The 17449-nt window shown below is 41.3% G+C and overlaps 1 protein-coding gene across 1 annotated transcript; it reads left to right on the top strand.

Moving 5' to 3' along the window:
- Positions 1 to 8012: 8012 nt before the first annotated feature.
- LOC106563539 (uncharacterized) lies at positions 8013 to 12997 on the top strand. The gene is made up of 6 exons (XM_045688893.1): positions 8013 to 8057; positions 8389 to 8484; positions 8601 to 9092; positions 12272 to 12367; positions 12484 to 12782; positions 12880 to 12997. Exons 1-6 carry the CDS (start codon positions 8013 to 8015, stop codon positions 12995 to 12997), a joined length of 1146 nt encoding a protein of 381 aa, XP_045544849.1.
- Positions 12998 to 17449: the final 4452 nt, after the last annotated feature.

Genomic DNA, 17449 nt, shown 5'->3' with positions numbered 1-17449 from the left:
TTACGATGTATACATTCCATGTAAGTGCCAATGTACGCATTACAATAGCCGCACCTTGTGTGAGCGTGCCATACTAACCATCTGCTGCAGGTGAGGTTGCGCTATTAATCAACATGAAATACACATATGAGCCATGGGAAATTTGACATGGATGAGAATTGAGAATAGCACTTCCATCTATGGTTACGGTCCTGCGTAAAAATAGGCCCGGGGGGGGGTAGGGGGGATAGGGGGTCCGCTCACCAACCAAGAATTCACAAAATGGGACAAACACCAAATTGATACTCTCAAAAATATCCTCCGTGTACAACGTAAAACACCAAATAATGCATGCAGAGCAGAATTAGGCCGATACCCGCTAATTATCAAAATCCAGAAAAGAGCCATTATATTCTACATCCACCTAAAAGGAAGCGATTCCCAAACCTTCCATAACAAAGCCATCATCTGCAGAGAGATGAACCTGGAGAAGAGCCCCCTAAACAAGCTGGTCCTGGGGCTCTGTTCATAAACACAAACACACTCCACAGAGTCCCAGGACAGCAACACAATTAGACCCAACCAAATCATGAGAAAATAAAAAGATAATTACTTGACACATTGGAAAGAATTAACAAAAAAACAGAGCAAACTAGAATGCTATTTGGCCCTAAACAGAGAGTACACAGTGCCAGAATACCTGACCACTGTGACTGACCAAACGTAAGGAAAGCTTTGACTACTGTATGTACAGACTCAGTGAGCATAGCCATGCTATTAAGAAAGGCTGCCGTAGGCAGACCTGGCTCTCAAAAGACAGGCTATATGTGCACACTGCCCACCAAATGAGGCGGAAACAGAGCTGCATCTCCTGACAAATGTATGACCATATTAGAGACACATATTTCCCTCAGATTACACAGACCCACAAATAATTCGAAAACAAACCCAATTTTGATAAACTTCCATATCTATTGGGTGAAATACCACAGTGTGCCATCACAGAAGCAAGATTCGTGACCTGTTGCCACAACAAAAGGGCAACCAGTGAAGAACAAACACCATTATAAATACAACCCATATTTATGTTTATTTATTTTCCCTTTTGTACTTTAACTTTTTGCACATAATATGACATTTTAAACGTATATTATTTTGGAACTTTTGTGAGTGTAATGTTTACTGATCATTTTTATTGTTTATTTAACTTTTGTCTATTATCTACTTCCCTTGCTTTGTAAATGTTAACTTATGTTTCCCATGCCACTAAAGCCCTTAAATTGAATTTAATTGAGAGAGAGAGAGAGAGAGAGAGAGAGAGAGAGAGAGAGAGAGCGAGCGAGAGCGAGGGAGGGAGAAATTGGAGCGGGAATGAGTGTAGTCTTTGGAGGTGCAGGACCGCGCGTAACAGCAGTGAATGAACAAATGCACAAGTGGGATGTCTGGACAGAGGTGCAAATTTGCCACGGGCATACCCTGGGAGAAGGCTATAAACTGGGAGAAGGATATAAACACAAGTGAAGCACAGTAAGTTTGAAATAACAGTATAACATACATGCTAAAACTATTAAAAGGAATTTTTCCAAGATTGGATGTCAAATATCTTCTCGATGATATTCCGTTACATCCTGTTAATTGTTTGTGTCGACGCTTCATCGGAACATTTCGCACAAATGACCCTGCCTGAGGTGACGCTGGGGAAATGTCAACAAACTCTCTCTTTTTTATTTAACTGGCAAGTCAGTTAAGAACAAATACTTGTTTACAATGACGTCCTTGGAACAGTGGGTAAACCGAGCACGACAAATGTTTTCCTTGGGGATTCGATCTAGCAACCTTTCGGGTTACTGGCCCAACGCTCTAACCACTAGAGTACCTGCCGCCCACTTTCTCATGGGAAAGGGCAGGAGTTGTGGTTTATTACCTGTTAGAATATGTACATTTTTCAGTGAGAGGTCATTTAAGGGACCCTGAGTGGCGCCGCGTCACTACAGGCCCGGGTTCGATCGCGGGCTGTATCACAACCGGCCGTGATCGCGAGTCCCATAGGGCAGCGGACAATTGGCCCAGGTTCGGTTTGGCCGGGGTAGGCCGTCATTGTAAATAAGAATTTGTTCTTAACTGATTTGCCTAGTTAAATACATTTTCATAAAAAGTAAAATAATATCAAATCAAAGTTCTGCCGCTAACGTTATGATAGGTGTGTTTGTTCCCACACGCACATGTCGACCCTCTGACCCTGGAATCAAATGTCGTGACACAACTCACACAATAAGTTCAATTAACACCCATTCAGCATATAGTTGGAATAGCTTGTTGAATTTTGCGCAGAATGCCATAATATATCTGTCCGTTCTGCCTTGTCAGTCTGTGGGTCACATTTAATGTCAAACTCAGAGGTTGAAGTTGTTTTTCACACACACGTGCCTGGGTTGTTGTGTTTGTATCTTTATTTAACTAGGCAAGTCAGTTAAGAACAAATTCTTATTTACAATGATGGCCTGCCCCGGCAAAACAGTAACGACACTGGGTCAATTGTTTTCCGCCCTATGGGACTCCCAATGACTGTCGGTTGTGATACAGTCTGGAATCGAACCAGATCTGTTTGGACCCCTGTCGCACTGAGATGCAGTGCCTAAGACTGCTCCGCCACTCGGGAGCAATGAAATAGGCCCGTACTTTCTAAGGTGAGTCAACCAAATTCATTTTGCTGTTCTAGTGGCACAGACTGGGAAAATGTCCCTCAGCCCTTTCCCTTGGGAAAAACTATAGGATTTACACTTTTGTTTATGAGCCTACCTGTTAGAATTTGTACATCATTTAGAAGACAAGTGTCGCCAATGACTGAGGTGCGATGTTTCCCACAGCACACATTGTCCTCTTTTTTATTTTTTTTATTTTATTTTACCTTTATTTAACTAGGCAAGTCAGTTAAGAACATTATTATTTTCAATGACGGCCTAGGAACAGTGGGTTAACTGCCTTGTTCAGGGACAGAACGACAGATTTTTACCTTGTCAGCTCGGGGATTTGATCTTGCAGCCTTTCGGTAAATGTAGGCTAAACATAACGTTTGAATATTATTACATACAAAATGTAGCCTATCACAAAGTTACATATTAAGTCAATATTCATCCTGTCTGAATTGGTCAAAATCGAAAAGCTTAAGCTATTGAATCTGAGCGTATTTGGAATGCGTAATACCATTTGGTGCTGCGTGTGCCGTGGAGACTGATGGTCGACTTTCGCCAATCATCTCACTTCTCAACTGTCACCAACACCTCTCCCGTACGCTTGACATTTGTCTATCACACACACGTGGACAGCGCGTGCCTCAGATCCATGAGGTTGCTTTGATCCTCAAGTTATTAGTGACAGCGCAAGAGGACGGTATGAACACTTGAGAGACCAATGGTGATTCCTCAACAAGATCTTATAGCACAAAAATAGATTAATGTGAACAATTGCAATATAAGTTTTTCTCAATATTACAGGCAAACTCTTGAAATTAGATGAATTAATATTTGTTTGGTTTTTAGTTCCAGATTGTCAAGCATGTCACTCATCAGAGCGTTCACTGCATGTTTTGCGCATGTTGCTGTGGTGGTTTAATGCATTCAATTGTTATGTTAGGCCTGTACTTTAGAACATTGACCAAATTGCTGTTCGCAGATGTGATAGTCTGGGAAAATGTCACTCAACCCTTTCCCTTGGGAAAGTTTTAGGTTTAACACATTACCTGTTAGAATTTGTACATCATTTAGCGATGACGTGTTGCCACTGGAAGTGCGATGGTTCCCACAGCACACGTTTCCCTTTAAATGTAAATTAAGGTTAAATATAATTACATCTGAATACAATTATTTACCACATACACTCCTCTACGTATTTATTTGGACAGTGAAGCTAAAACTTTCTGTACTCCAGATTTTTGATTTTAGAACAGTACAGAATGTCATTTTCACACCTGTTTTACCATTTAGAAATTAAATAATCTCATCCCCCCATTTGAAGGTGTCATAAATATTTGGACAAATTCACTTATTTGTATTAATATAGGCTATGTGTATTAATGTAGTCTAAAGTTTAGTATTTGGTCCCATATTCATAGCATGCAATGACTACCAAGCTTGTGACTCTACAAACTTGTTGGATGCATTTTCAGTTTGTTTTGGATGTGTTTCAAATTATGTTGTGACCAATAGAAATGAATGGTAAAGAATGTATTGTGTCATTTTGGAGTCACTTTTATTGTAAATAAGAATATAATATGTTTCTGAACACTTCTACATTCATGTGGATTCTACCACGATTATGGATAATTATTAATCGTTAATAATCGTTATTAATAAGGGGAGATCAAAAAGGGGAGATCAAGCTGATACTAACTATTATAGACCTATTTCTATTTTGCCCTGTTTATCAAAAGTGTTGAAAAAACCTGTCAATAATCAACTGACTGGTTTTCTTGATGTCCATAGTATTCTCTCTGGTATGCAATCTGGTTTCCGCTCAGGTTATGTATGTGTCACTGCAACCTTAAAGGTCCTCAATGATGTCACCATTGCCCTTGATTCTAAGCAATGTTGTGCTGCTATTTTTATTGACTTGGCCAAAGCTTTTGATACAGTAGACCATTCCATTCTTGTCGGCAGGCTAAGGAGTATTGGTGTTTCTGAGGGGTCTTTGTTCTGGTTTGCTAACTACCTCTCTCAAAGAGTGCAGTGTATAAAGTCAGAACATCTGCTGTCACAGCCACTGCCTGTCACCAAGACTCGATCCTAGGCCCCACGCTCAATTTACATCATCAACATAGCTCAGGCAGTAGGAAGCTCTCTCACCCATTTATATGCAGATGATACAGTCTTATACTCAGCCTGCCCCTCCCCGGATTTTGTGTTAAACGCTCTACAACAAAGGTTTCTTAGTGTTCAACAAGCTTTCTCTGCCCTTAACCTTGTTCTGAACACCTCCAAAACAAAGGTAATGTGGTTAGGTAAGAAGAATGCCCCTCTACCCACAGGTGTGATTACTACCTCTGAGGGTTTAGAGGTAGTCACCTCATACAAGTACTTGGGAGCATGGCAAGACGTACACTGTCCTTCTCTCAGCACATATCAAAGCTGCAGGCTAAATTTTAATCTAGACTTGGTTTCCTCTATCGTAATTGCTCGTCTTTCATCCCAGCTGCCAAACTAACCCTGATTCAGATTACCATCCTACCCATGCTAGATTATGGAGACATCATTTATAGATCAGCAGGTAAGGGTGCTCTTGAGCGGCTAGATATTCTTTACCATTTGGCTATCAGATTTGCCACGGATGCTCCTCATAGGACACATCACTGCAGTCTATACTCTGTAAAATGGTCATCCCTGTATGCCCGTCGCAAGACCCACTGGTTAATGCTTATTTATAAACCCTCTTAGGCCTCACTCCCCCCTATCTGAAACATCTACTGCAGCCCTCATCATCTACATACAACACCCGTTCTGCCAGTCACATTCTGTTAAAGGTCCCCAAAGCGCGCACATCCCTGGGTCGCTCCTCTTTTCAGGTCGCTGCAGCTAGCGACTGGAATGAGCTGCAACAAACACTCAAACTGGACAGTTTTATCTCAATCTCTTCATTCAAAGACTCAATCATGGACACTCTTACTGACAGTTGTGGCTGCTTTGCGTGATGTATTGTTGTCTCTAACTTATTGCCCTTTGTGCTGTTGTCTGTGCCCAATAATGTTTGTACCATGTTTTGTGCTGCACCATGTTGTGCTGCTGCCATGTTGTATTTCTACCATGTTGTTGTCATGTTATGTTGCTACCATGCTGTGTTGTCATTTGTTGCTGCCTTGTTATGTTATTGTCTTAGGTCTCTCCTTATGTAGTGTTGTGTTGTCTCTCTTGTGGTGATTTGTGTTTTATCCTATATTTTGATTTTATTTATTTTATTTTTAATCCCAGCACCCATCTCCGCGGGAGGCCTTTTGCCTTTTGGTAGGCCATCATTGTAAATAAGAATTTGTTCATAACTGACTTGCCTAGTTAAATAAAATAAAATGTTACAGTGTTTGCATTCAAGGGCAGGTTTTTATATAAGGGTATTTATTAGCGTAAAGCAGTAAAATCACTTGAAAGTGCTATCCAGAGTGCGAATTATACTGTGACATTCGGGGTTCTCTATTTATGTATGCACGCGCACGATCTACTGTCGCTTTATATGGGCTTTATAGTAAAGGCATGTCATTTAACTGTAAAAATGTAATACCTTCTAATGTGTCCTGAACACAACCAGTCATGATGTTTTCATTTGATTGTCAATAAAATGTATTCCAAAATAAGTTTAGCATCCATTTGAATGGAAAAGGACATATATTATTAACACAATAAGTGTAATGACATTCAGCCTACAAAGTGGCTTGTATTCATGGATGCCAAGGGAAGCCAGGCTTCCCCCAAAAAATGATCATAAAAAAGAAACAAACTTATACAATTATTTCTCGTTCATGTCTATCAGTGTTTAATAATGTTCCTTCAATTCGCAAGAGACTGAATCTATTTCACCAGAAAGAGCATCCTGTCTTAGTATCTGTAGCCTATGTAGTTGATGCTGTCGGTGGTCAACATGATCTACAGGCTATATTCAGAGACGACCTATGTCGACCTGTGTCACCTCCTGGATATGCCACTGCTCACCATTACCAATAAAAGGGGAATTTAGTATTTTTTGGGGGGTATGCTATTCATGCCTTTGTAACTTTCTCACTCATCATTATTCATGATTCATTCATGATTATCCATTATTCAGAAACATATTCTATTCTCACTTTAAATAAAAAAAAGTGACTCCAAAATTACACAATACATTATTTACCATTCATTGGGCACAACAGAAATGCATATGCATGCAACAAGTTTGTAGAGTCAAAAGCGTGATGTCGTCTTTGTGAGCTATAACATATGGGACCAAATACTAAACGTTTGATTAAATGTAATATACTATAACATAATTTGTCTAAATACTTATGACACCTTCAAATGAGGGGACCAGATACATAAAGTGCTTTAATTTCTAAACGGTAAAACAGATATGTATGAAAATATCCTCAAATAAAATTTGACATTATACAGGCTCTACTGTCGCCTCATATTAAACATTTGATGTGAAATCCAAAATGATGGAGAATAGAGCCAAATAAAACGTTTTATCTTCACTTTCCAAATAAATACGTAGGGGAGTGTAGTTATCTACGTATGTGAAGTCAACATCCACAGCTTGTCTGTACAAATAAGTCAGAAAAGGTCTGTGCATAAAATGTTGTGCAAATTGGAATGGGCCATTGTGGCTGTGCGTGTGCCTGTCAGTGTAAAAGAGGCTGAGGTGTCACTTAATTCATTTGTAAATCCGTGTCACACTGGAGACTCGTCGATTCTCGCCTACACCTCTCTGTAATTACAATACGCGTGCCATTTGTTAGTGCTTTCATACACGTGCCCACTGGTGTTACTGCGGAAGTGATGGCTTGTACCGAAGCGCCATGAGGTCCTCTTTGATATACTGATTGTTAAACCTGGGAAAGCGTGAGAAAGCGCGACAATGAGCTGTGTCGAAATTATTTCAACCAACTGCTCTCTTCACTTCATTGGGTAACATTGGCCATCAGTCCGTTTCAATCGGCCTAAATTTCTACACCCAATTATACTATTTACCCTCCTTATGACTATCTTGACGTCTTCTATGAATTCACTTTGTATGACATTTCTAACTTGTACTGGCTACTCTACTGTGTTTCAACAGTACAAGGCGCGGGGAAGCGCAGGGATTGGCTACCGGTGGCAATGGGAGGAGTGTAAAGTCATCTCGTATTCCTAAGGATTTAAAAGTCGTTCAGAGACAGAAATGTCACATTGAGATTCTTCTTCAGTGACACAGCACAGAGAAATAGTACTGTTCTTCTTGATTATTTACATCTGGACATTCTCTGACCCCTGGAAGTACACTTTTTAAGGAAAACAGCAGCTTGTTGATTAACAAAGATGAAACCACTTGAAGAAAAAGCGAACAGGAAAATTGACAGAAAGGTAAGATTTGATCCTTTGAAGTGATTATATTCATCAGTATATCTGTAATACCTATTAGTCAATAAAAATCGATTTTAACCAAAAAAATGTAGGCCTATTTTGTTCTTAGCTTGTTGTCTGATCTCAGCTTGTTGACTGATATTGGAATAACAATGTGTTCCTAAAATGTACCTAAGTAACTAGTCCTACCATGTAAATAGATGTAGGTTTTAGGAGCCCTTACTGTAGTATACCTTACTGTAGTATAACGTGACTGTTTCAGACACACTGGTTTACCAGAGACACTGGTCTGATCTCCCTGGTCTGATCTCCTTTCATCTTTCTCTTGTAGCTCCTCAAGCCTCAGGTGGAGAGACGTCGGAGAGAGAGAATGAACCACAGTCTGGAGAGCCTGAGAACCCTGCTGCTGCAGGGACCACTACATCAAGTATGAAGTTCACCTCTAACTTGACTCTGCTCTAAATGCAGCTCATACAGGTGTCAGCTCCTCTGAGAAGTGTAGCATGACTGTGCATTAATCTGCACCCTCTTTCTGTCCAACAGGGTGTGACTCAGCGTAGAGTGGAGAAAGCTGAGATCCTGGAACACACTGTTCTCTTTCTCCAGAACACTGGCGATGGGGACAGGAAGAAAGGTGAGGATGGAGAAAAGCAACATCCCTTCCAGGATGGCTTCTCAGGCTGCCTGCAGAGAGCTGCACACTTCCTGGGGCAAGAAGGGGAGGGCCTGCAGCTGGAGGCAGCACTGAACTCTACTTTCTCTGCTCGTCTGAACAGCCATGCCTGTATGAACACCGAAGTCCCGGCTAAAGCCCACTCTTCCAACTCTCTGCCCAGCACAACGTGCCACCAGTCCTCACACCTGATGAAGATACAGGGGTCCCACTACAGACAACAGCTTTGTGAAGTCTACAGGAGACATCTGTCTCATGCTCACAGAGCTCCACTCCAACATGGAGATCCCAAACCCCCCCAGCTGCCCCACAGACACGCTGCCAAAGAAGCCCAATCCCAGAACCTCCCAGACAGTCAGTCTGTGTGGAGGCCTTGGCCATGATCTAGCAGAGGAGCCTGAACTGGGATATTGAACTGTAAAATAACTCTAATATCCTATGAACTGATAACCAGGATGCCACATCCTTTGCTGCTGAGGTTGCTGTGGTGTTAAAATGCATACAGTGTTGTAAACACTGGACTCAGGGACTCCATAGATTTACAGTGATATGACAGTGTTGTACTGCAAAGAATATATCAATTCGAAATATTGTACATTTTCTCTATACTTTAGTATTATAACATGTACTATGTATAAGTTGTAGTACTCTGATATCTTGTCTATTTTTGCACATTAATTTATTCTGGGACCTGGTCCTATGTTTTTCAGATAGGCCTGTATGTTGAAATACAATTAAAAAACATTCCTTTAAAAACATTGTCTCAATGGTATCTTCATCAGTAATGTATAGCAGTATAACCTGTGTTTTTACTTATGCTTGTCATCTGCTAATGTAGTGGCACTTTCCAGCAAGATCCAGCACGTTCCGATGCCAGTTAAAAGTATTGCAAAGTTTTCATAGATCTGCATTTCATTGATAGCTGGCACGTGTGTGTTTGAGTCAAAGGTGCGTAGAGACCACGCGCTTTGACATCTCAAGTTGTTCAGACCCGGGCATGAAGATCAAAGTGCTACGTGACAGCAACCTTCAATCACACCTCAAATTCAACGGAAGATTTTTAGGGCCTTTTTATAACCCGAGAGGATGCAAACTTCCGGAAACGAGGAGCTTCTCTTGACATTCTCAAACATACAAGAATGACGTCCTCGTCTCGTTGGGTTATTGAAAAGGATAATTCATTCACAGTCATTTGTTCAGAGGTTAATGGTACAATATTAGCTTTTTCTTCACAGATTTGTTTTTATTTCATAGGGCTATGGTATGCAGGCTTTATAACAAATCATTCCTGAACCAGCAGGGGGACAGCCTTGGTTTAAGGAGCGTTTACAAATATTGAACGATTTACTCTCAAATATCAAAACTAGCCTAAAGTCAACTTCCAAGGTAATTAACATTCATTAATTCAAAGATAGTAATTTTTAACAAATGTGGTTCATCATCAGTACACTTACAATGTGTGGTTATTAAATTTGCTCTGATGAGATCCAATTAATTTAAGAGTTGGATAATGGTTCGGTTAATTGAAATGTTCTGTGAGGTAACTTCCAAAGTTTAGTCATTTAGCAGACGCTCTTATCCACAGCGACGTACAGTAGTGAGTACATTCATATTTGCTTATACAGGTCCCCGGTGAGAATTGAACCAACAACACCCGCATTGCAGCTACCATTCTGTACCAACTGAGCCACACGTGACCACAATCGCTACAAATAATACTATTAAATCACACTACCTTTATCAGACGAAGTACCTTTTACAGCATGTGGCTCAATATAGGCCCCGTTTTTATAATGATTATCCTGAAATAGTTCTATTGACATGCCAAGAAAATGAGGAGACCAAATTCATCTATTGTCCCTGATGTGATACGCTGGGAAACACTCCTGAGCTGTTTCCCTTGGTAGAAGGTGTAGGATCGACAACAGTTTGTTCTTTATTACCTGTTAGAATTTGTACATCATTTAGCCAAAGCCGCCACTGACTGTCTGGTGGAGCATTCCCAGGTTTCCAGTTCTCACCGGCACACATCAACATCTGAAATGTTAATTAACATAGGCTAATATAACAATATAATTAAATCTAAATACTAGTATCTATGTAATCGTCAATTGTATTAAAGCAATATTCATCTACTAGCGACAGGTAGCCAAGTGGTTGGAGCGGTGGGCCGATAACCGGAAGGTTGCTGGGTTGAATTCCCGAACTGACTAGGTAAAATCTATGGTTTTGAACAAGGCAATTAATCCCCTGTAGGTTGTCATTGTTTAACTGACTTGCCTAGTTAAATAAAGGTTACATTTTTAAGTCAAAAACACCTGTTGGGTCAGGGCGTAAAATTCTGTGGCAACTGGAATGGGCAATAGCTTGTGGCTGTGCGTGTGCCTGTCAGTGTAAAAGAGGCTGAGGTGTCACTTAATTCATTTGTAAATCCGTGTCACACTGGAGACTCGTCGATTCTCGCCTACACCTCTCTTGTAATTACAATACGCGTGCCATTTGTTAGCGCTTTCGAACACATGCCCACTGGTGTTACTGCGGATGTGATGGCTTGTACCGAAGCGCCATGAGGTCCTCTTTGATACACAAGTTGTTAAACCTGGGACAGCGTCCGAAAGGAAGACAATGATCTGTGCCGAAATAATTTCAACCAACTGATCTCTTTAATCACTGTGTTACATTGGCTATCAGCCTGTTTCAATCGGCCTAAATTTCTACACCCCATTATACTATTTACCCTCCTTATGACTATCTTGACGTCTTCTATGAATTCACTTTGTATGACATTTCTAACTTGTACAGGCTACTCTACTGTATTTCAACAGTACAAGGCGCGGTGAAGCGCAGGGATTGGCTACCGGTGGCAATGGGAGGAGTGTAAAGTAATCTCTTATTCATATGAATTTAAAAGTCGTCCAGAGACAGAAATGCCATATTGAGACTCTTCTTCAGAGACACAGACATTGACATTTACATTTACGTATTTAGCAGACGCTCTTATCCAGAGCGACTTACAAATTGGTGCATTCACCTTATGATATCCAGTGGAACAACCACTTTACAATAGCACAGAGAAATAGTACTGTTCTTCTTGATCATTTACATCTGGACATTCTCTGACCTATTGAAAAATACACTATTTAAGGACATCAGCAGCTTGTTAATTAACAAAGGTGAAACCACTTGGGGGAACAGAGAACAGGAAAACTGACAGAAAGGTCAAATTTGAAGTGATTATATTCATCAGTATATCTGTAATACCTATTAGTCAATAAAAATCAATTTTAACAAAAAAAATGTAGGCCTATTTTGTTCTTAGCTTGTTGTCTGATCTCAGCTTGTTGACTGATATTGGAATAACAATGTGTTCCTAAAATGTACCTAAGTAACTAGTCCTACCATGTAAATAGATGTAGGTTTTAGGAGCCCTTACTGTAGTATACCTTACTGTAGTATAACGTGACTGTTTCAGACACACTGGTTTACCAGAGACACTGGTCTGATCTCCCTGGTCTGATCTCCTTTCATCTTTCTCTTGTAGCTCCTCAAGCCTCAGGTGGAGAGACGTCGGAGAGAGAGAATGAACCACAGTCTGGAGAGCCTGAGAACCCTGCTGCTGCAGGGACCACTACATCAAGTATGAAGTTCACCTCTAACTTGACTCTACTCTAAATGCAGCTCATACAGGTGTCAGCTCCTCTGAGAAGTGTAGCATGACTGTGCATTAATCTGCACCCTCTTTCTGTCCAACAGGGTGTGACTCAGCGTAGAGTGGAGAAAGCTGAGATCCTGGAACACACTGTTCTCTTTCTCCAGAACACTGGCGATGGGGACAGGAAGAAAGGTGAGGATGGAGAAAAGCAACATCCCTTCCAGGATGGCTTCTCAGGCTGCCTGCAGAGAGCTGCACACTTCCTGGGGCAAGAAGGGGAGGGCCTGCAGCTGGAGGCAGCACTGAACTCTACTTTCTCTGCTCGTCTGAACAGCCATGCCTGTATGAACACCGAAGTCCCGGCTAAAGCCCACTCTTCCAACTCTCTGCCCAGCACAACGTGCCACCAGTCCTCACACCTGATGAAGATACAGGGAGTCCCACTACAGACAACAGCTTTGTGAAGTCTACAGGAGACATCTGTCTCATGCTCACAGAGCTCCACTCCAACATGGAGATCCCAAACCTCCCCAGCTGCCCCACAGACACGCTGCCAAAGAAGCCCAATCCCAGAACCTCCCAGACAGTCAGTCTGTGTGGAGGCCTTGGCCATGATCTAGCACAGGAGCAAATGTACATTCTGTAAATATTACACAATTACTCCACCATCACAATATGTACTATTTCTAAGTTATATTATTCTGTCATATTTATCTAGTGTATTTTGCACATTCATTTATTCTTAGAGTATTTTCCTATGTTATTACAAAATAAAAAACATTCCTTGATTAAATATTTACCAGTATGTCAGTTTGTTTTATTGATGTTCAACAGAAAAATAAAAGCTAGTATAGGCCTTTAAAAACTTGAGCACAAAATGCTATTATCTTGTTATCTTCATATATGTTGAACAAGTAAGTCTAGTTTTATTTTTTTATGCATGTCAGTTAACGGGGAAATTGTCATTTACAATGAAGGCCTACACCGGCTAAACCAGGAAGACGCTAGGTCCTATGGGCCTCAATCGTCCCTTATAATAGAGCCTGGAATCGAACCAGGGTGTCCGTAGTGACGCCACTAGCACTGAGATGCAGTTCCTTAGATCGCTCCTCCACTCGGGAGCCGGAAGGAAGAAAGGCCTAACTTACTCTCATTAAGTTGTGTTGATTTGCCTCCGATGTTTTCACAGTTAAATTCAGTCATACTCACAATGAAAGCTGGCACTAGACTTAGATAAGATATTCGAAACATTTTAAGCAATTTTAAGTCGCACCGTAGGTCCATGGAGTTGCTGGCAAATGGCACGCGTCCACAAACGTTAAGTGTTTAATTGCCAAGCGTTCTGACATTTATTTGGCTGTTGTGAGAAAATTCAAAGGGTAAATTCAAAGGATTCAGGGTGCAGACGCTTTTTATTTTTGCACCTAGGGCTGTAGGTGAAAGGATCATTTGCAAGTTCATGTAACTCGGAGTCGCGGACCTGTCCCCATCATGGTCCCAAGACAATAAAACAACGACAGGTAATGTAGGATGCATTTGGCCTTCTTATTTCTTGTCTGTCAAGGGATGTTTTAACTTGTTTGGTACAGTAGGGGTAATCTCACATGGAGTTATAGGTAACTGGTCCCATGGTACATAGGTGACGCGTCGCGTAATGAACTTAACTTAACCTGTGGCAGTGTTTTATTTTAAAAGTTGAAATAGTTGAAATATTTGCCCAAAAAATGTTTGCCGGATTTTCTGCTCTCAGTTTATTGTTATAGGTGCGCGCAAATATTTGTGTGGATAGGCCTATAAGGTAATTGGTAGCATATAGCCTAGTTCTAGGGCTGACCTTGAAAATCGATTAGCATACTATTGACTTAAACGATATGGGAACAAATAGAAATAGTAACGTCGCCAAATGGCACACTTGTGGCATGAAGATGAGAAGTGTCTCTGGATTGGATTTGCTTTGATGTCCCCCTCCACGCTGCTGTAGACTAGAGCTAACAGGTGGTTGAGCAAAGGGTGAGTTTTGCATCGCTAAGTCAACACCTTTTTCAGTCGGAATTTTGACCAGAACGTGACCTCAATAAATCATAGTTTTGCGCCTGAGATTCGTGTTTCCATGACAACGAGCGGCTTTGATCTCCGGAAGAAGGCGAGTAGAAGTTGCTTTGGCTCGTGCTTTTCAATCCGGTTAAAAATGCAATTGGCAACTTTTCCAGAGAAAAATGCCACTTATACAATTGACTATGGACCATGGATATAGGTCTAAATGGTTTCATAACATGAAATTGTTTATTTGCTAATAAGTTTATATTCCAATGGAATGTTTTTTTTTAATGAATAACCATTTTTACAAAAATATCATTGTATTCACAACTAAAGTCTTACCCAAGCTGAGACCATTGTGTAGAGATTGTTTTGGAGTCTGTGAGAGCTGGTATGGTATATCTACAGCCTCTTTTGAGTACCCGGATAGATAAATAATAAATGTCATTGCATTCTCATCTCTAATTGTAAATGAACAGATAGAGGAAAAGCCCACTTGTGACACCGGTGTAGTGAATTCAGTGGTTAGCCCAAATGGGATTCAAACCTGTGACTGTCAGTCCAGTAACACCCTCAGGCCTCTACAGTGCCTTCAGAAAGTATTCACACCCGAATACCTTTTTCACATTTTCTTGTGTTACAGCCTGAATTTAAAATGGATGAAATAGAGATTTTGTGTCACTGGCCTAAACACAATACCCCATTCTCTTTATAGAACATGTATTCATATTCACTCCGTCATAATCACCAATCGTCCTACTCATCAGCACACTAAATTGAAATTTCGTTTGATTTAACTTCTGGCTTCTCGTGGACTGTTTTTGTGCAACCCAATGGGCTACAATAGGGAGCAACGCTAGTGTGTTACATACACCCGCGTTGCTAAAAGCAGTTATGATCCCACCATTCCATGTGCTGGTGTTCGTTTGTTATATTTATTAGATGCGAATGTCAAGCGAACATCGAACTTCAAGACAACTTCACAGCAGTGTTGTTCATAAATCAGCATCCATGGGGACAACACACTGGTTGTTATCCTAAATGAACACAGGGGGGAGACAAAACTCTACAAGGATCAGAAAAGCGTTCTATCTTTGAGTTTTCTTTCTTCAATAATGTGCATAGGTTGAATGAGCCTATGGCTGCGTTTACAAAGGCAGCCCAATTGTGATCTTTTGCACAATTACTGGCAAAAGAGCTGATCTGATTGGACAAAAGACCAATTTGTGAAAAAAGATCAGAATTGAGCTGCCTGTGTAAACGCAGCCATAGGCTGGTATTTCATAGTGGTTTCAGCACAGTCCAGAGCCTCAAACCAAACTGCTTTATTGGTGGTACACACATTGTAATCCCCAGCAAAAGATGTCAACACCCCAGGCCATGACCCCTGTTGGCTTGAGAGCTCTTTAACCCATTAACAGTCCGTTAGAGCTAGGCAGCGCTGTGAGAAAGGTGAGGTCACTTTTAATACCGATTCCATGTCAGGTCATAGAGCCTACATGTTGATAGTGTGATTGTGCTGTGCTCTGCAGTATGACATTGTTGATATGATATGAGCCATTGACATCATCACACTTTGTACAGTAACCTTTTTGCTTTATGAGCTTGAAGAATCACATGATAAGTAAATTATTCTTGTGAAATAAGGGCATTTAAAAATGTATTTTTGTGAAAATGATTGAAGTTAGTAATTGCATTAAATGTCAGTTGCATCTGGTATTGGGCTGTGCTCCAATCAGGAAGGAGGCTGGACTCTCTGGCTCTCCTTTCTATGCTTTGAGTTTTGTTATGAATGGCGTGTATCTCACACGTGTCAACAGCTTGACACCATGTCTTCCTTTGTGCTCCAATTTACTGCAGCACAACAGAGTCTGTTGGGTTAGAAGAGGGTCCCCCCGGTCTATAACAGAGGGAAATAGAGGGGAAAGGGTACCTGTCCCCCCTCTCTTATGTTCTCTTTCTCATGCTAATGCACTGCTGGACCTGGGGCACCATCTGCCCTCCCTGAGGGCTGGGGCCCCAACCGCTCCAGACGGGCCCTTTTTGTTGCTGTGAGTCCAGGCAGAACACTGAGGTCCATGCACTTCCCTTCCTGTTGCCTAACAGACTAGAGCAGAGCTGCTCCTCCATTAGGAGCACGAGCCTGCAGCCTAACCTGCCTGCAGGTAATTCATTATGCATCAGCTGACTGAGACAGGGGGGCGCTCTAAAACACGTGCATGCCCCTGTTCTAAGGGCAACAGTTTTCCTTTCATTCACTGCTTCGCTTTATGATTTTGTAGTGCAGAGCCGTGCGGGAGCCATTCACCGTTTTATGTGAAGTAGCATAGCAGCTACAAGGAAACACTGGAGTGGTATCTAGTTTCAGAGCACTAAATGCTCAGCATTGTTGAAATAATCTTTTTGGTATGTTTCATAGATAAATCATGTTAGTACTATCATTTGGATGGGTCAGCTGTAATTATCTATTCTATCACTATGTCGTAGCTATGTCCAGTGTCATGGCTTGCTGCTGCTTTGACTGGTCAAAATGAGCTAGATGTTTATATTATGTTCATGCTCACTAAGTGTAAGGAGTGCGTACTGGCAGCAGAGAAGTCAGACACAGGAGAACCAAAACTGTGTTTCCAAACGGCGCAGTTTAATAACAAAAAACCCACCGGAAAACAGAACAATCAAATAATGGGTACATAACCCGACGCACACCAGGACAGACGTGCACAAGCACTTACAATAAACAATCACCGACAAGGACATGAGGGGGAACAGAGGGTTAAATACACAACATGTAATTGATGGGATTGGAACAAGGTGTGTTGGAAGACAAGACAAAACCAAAGGAAAATGAAAAGAGGATCAGCGATGGCTAGAAGGTCGATGACTTTGACCGCGAACGGCGCCCGAACAAGGAGAGGGACCAACTTCGGCGGAAGTCGTGACACTAAGGAGACACTCAAAGCTTTCGTGGCCAATTTGTCCAAATCAGTTTATTTAAGTGATTACCTTAACTTTCCCCCATCTCCTCTATTT

The sequence above is a fragment of the Salmo salar genome, chromosome ssa11 (assembly GCF_905237065.1).
Source record: "Salmo salar chromosome ssa11, Ssal_v3.1, whole genome shotgun sequence".
Taxonomy (NCBI): Eukaryota; Metazoa; Chordata; class Actinopteri; order Salmoniformes; family Salmonidae; genus Salmo; species Salmo salar.
The sequence above is the reverse complement of the archived record's forward strand: the minus strand, read 5'-3'. Positions and strand labels throughout refer to the sequence as shown.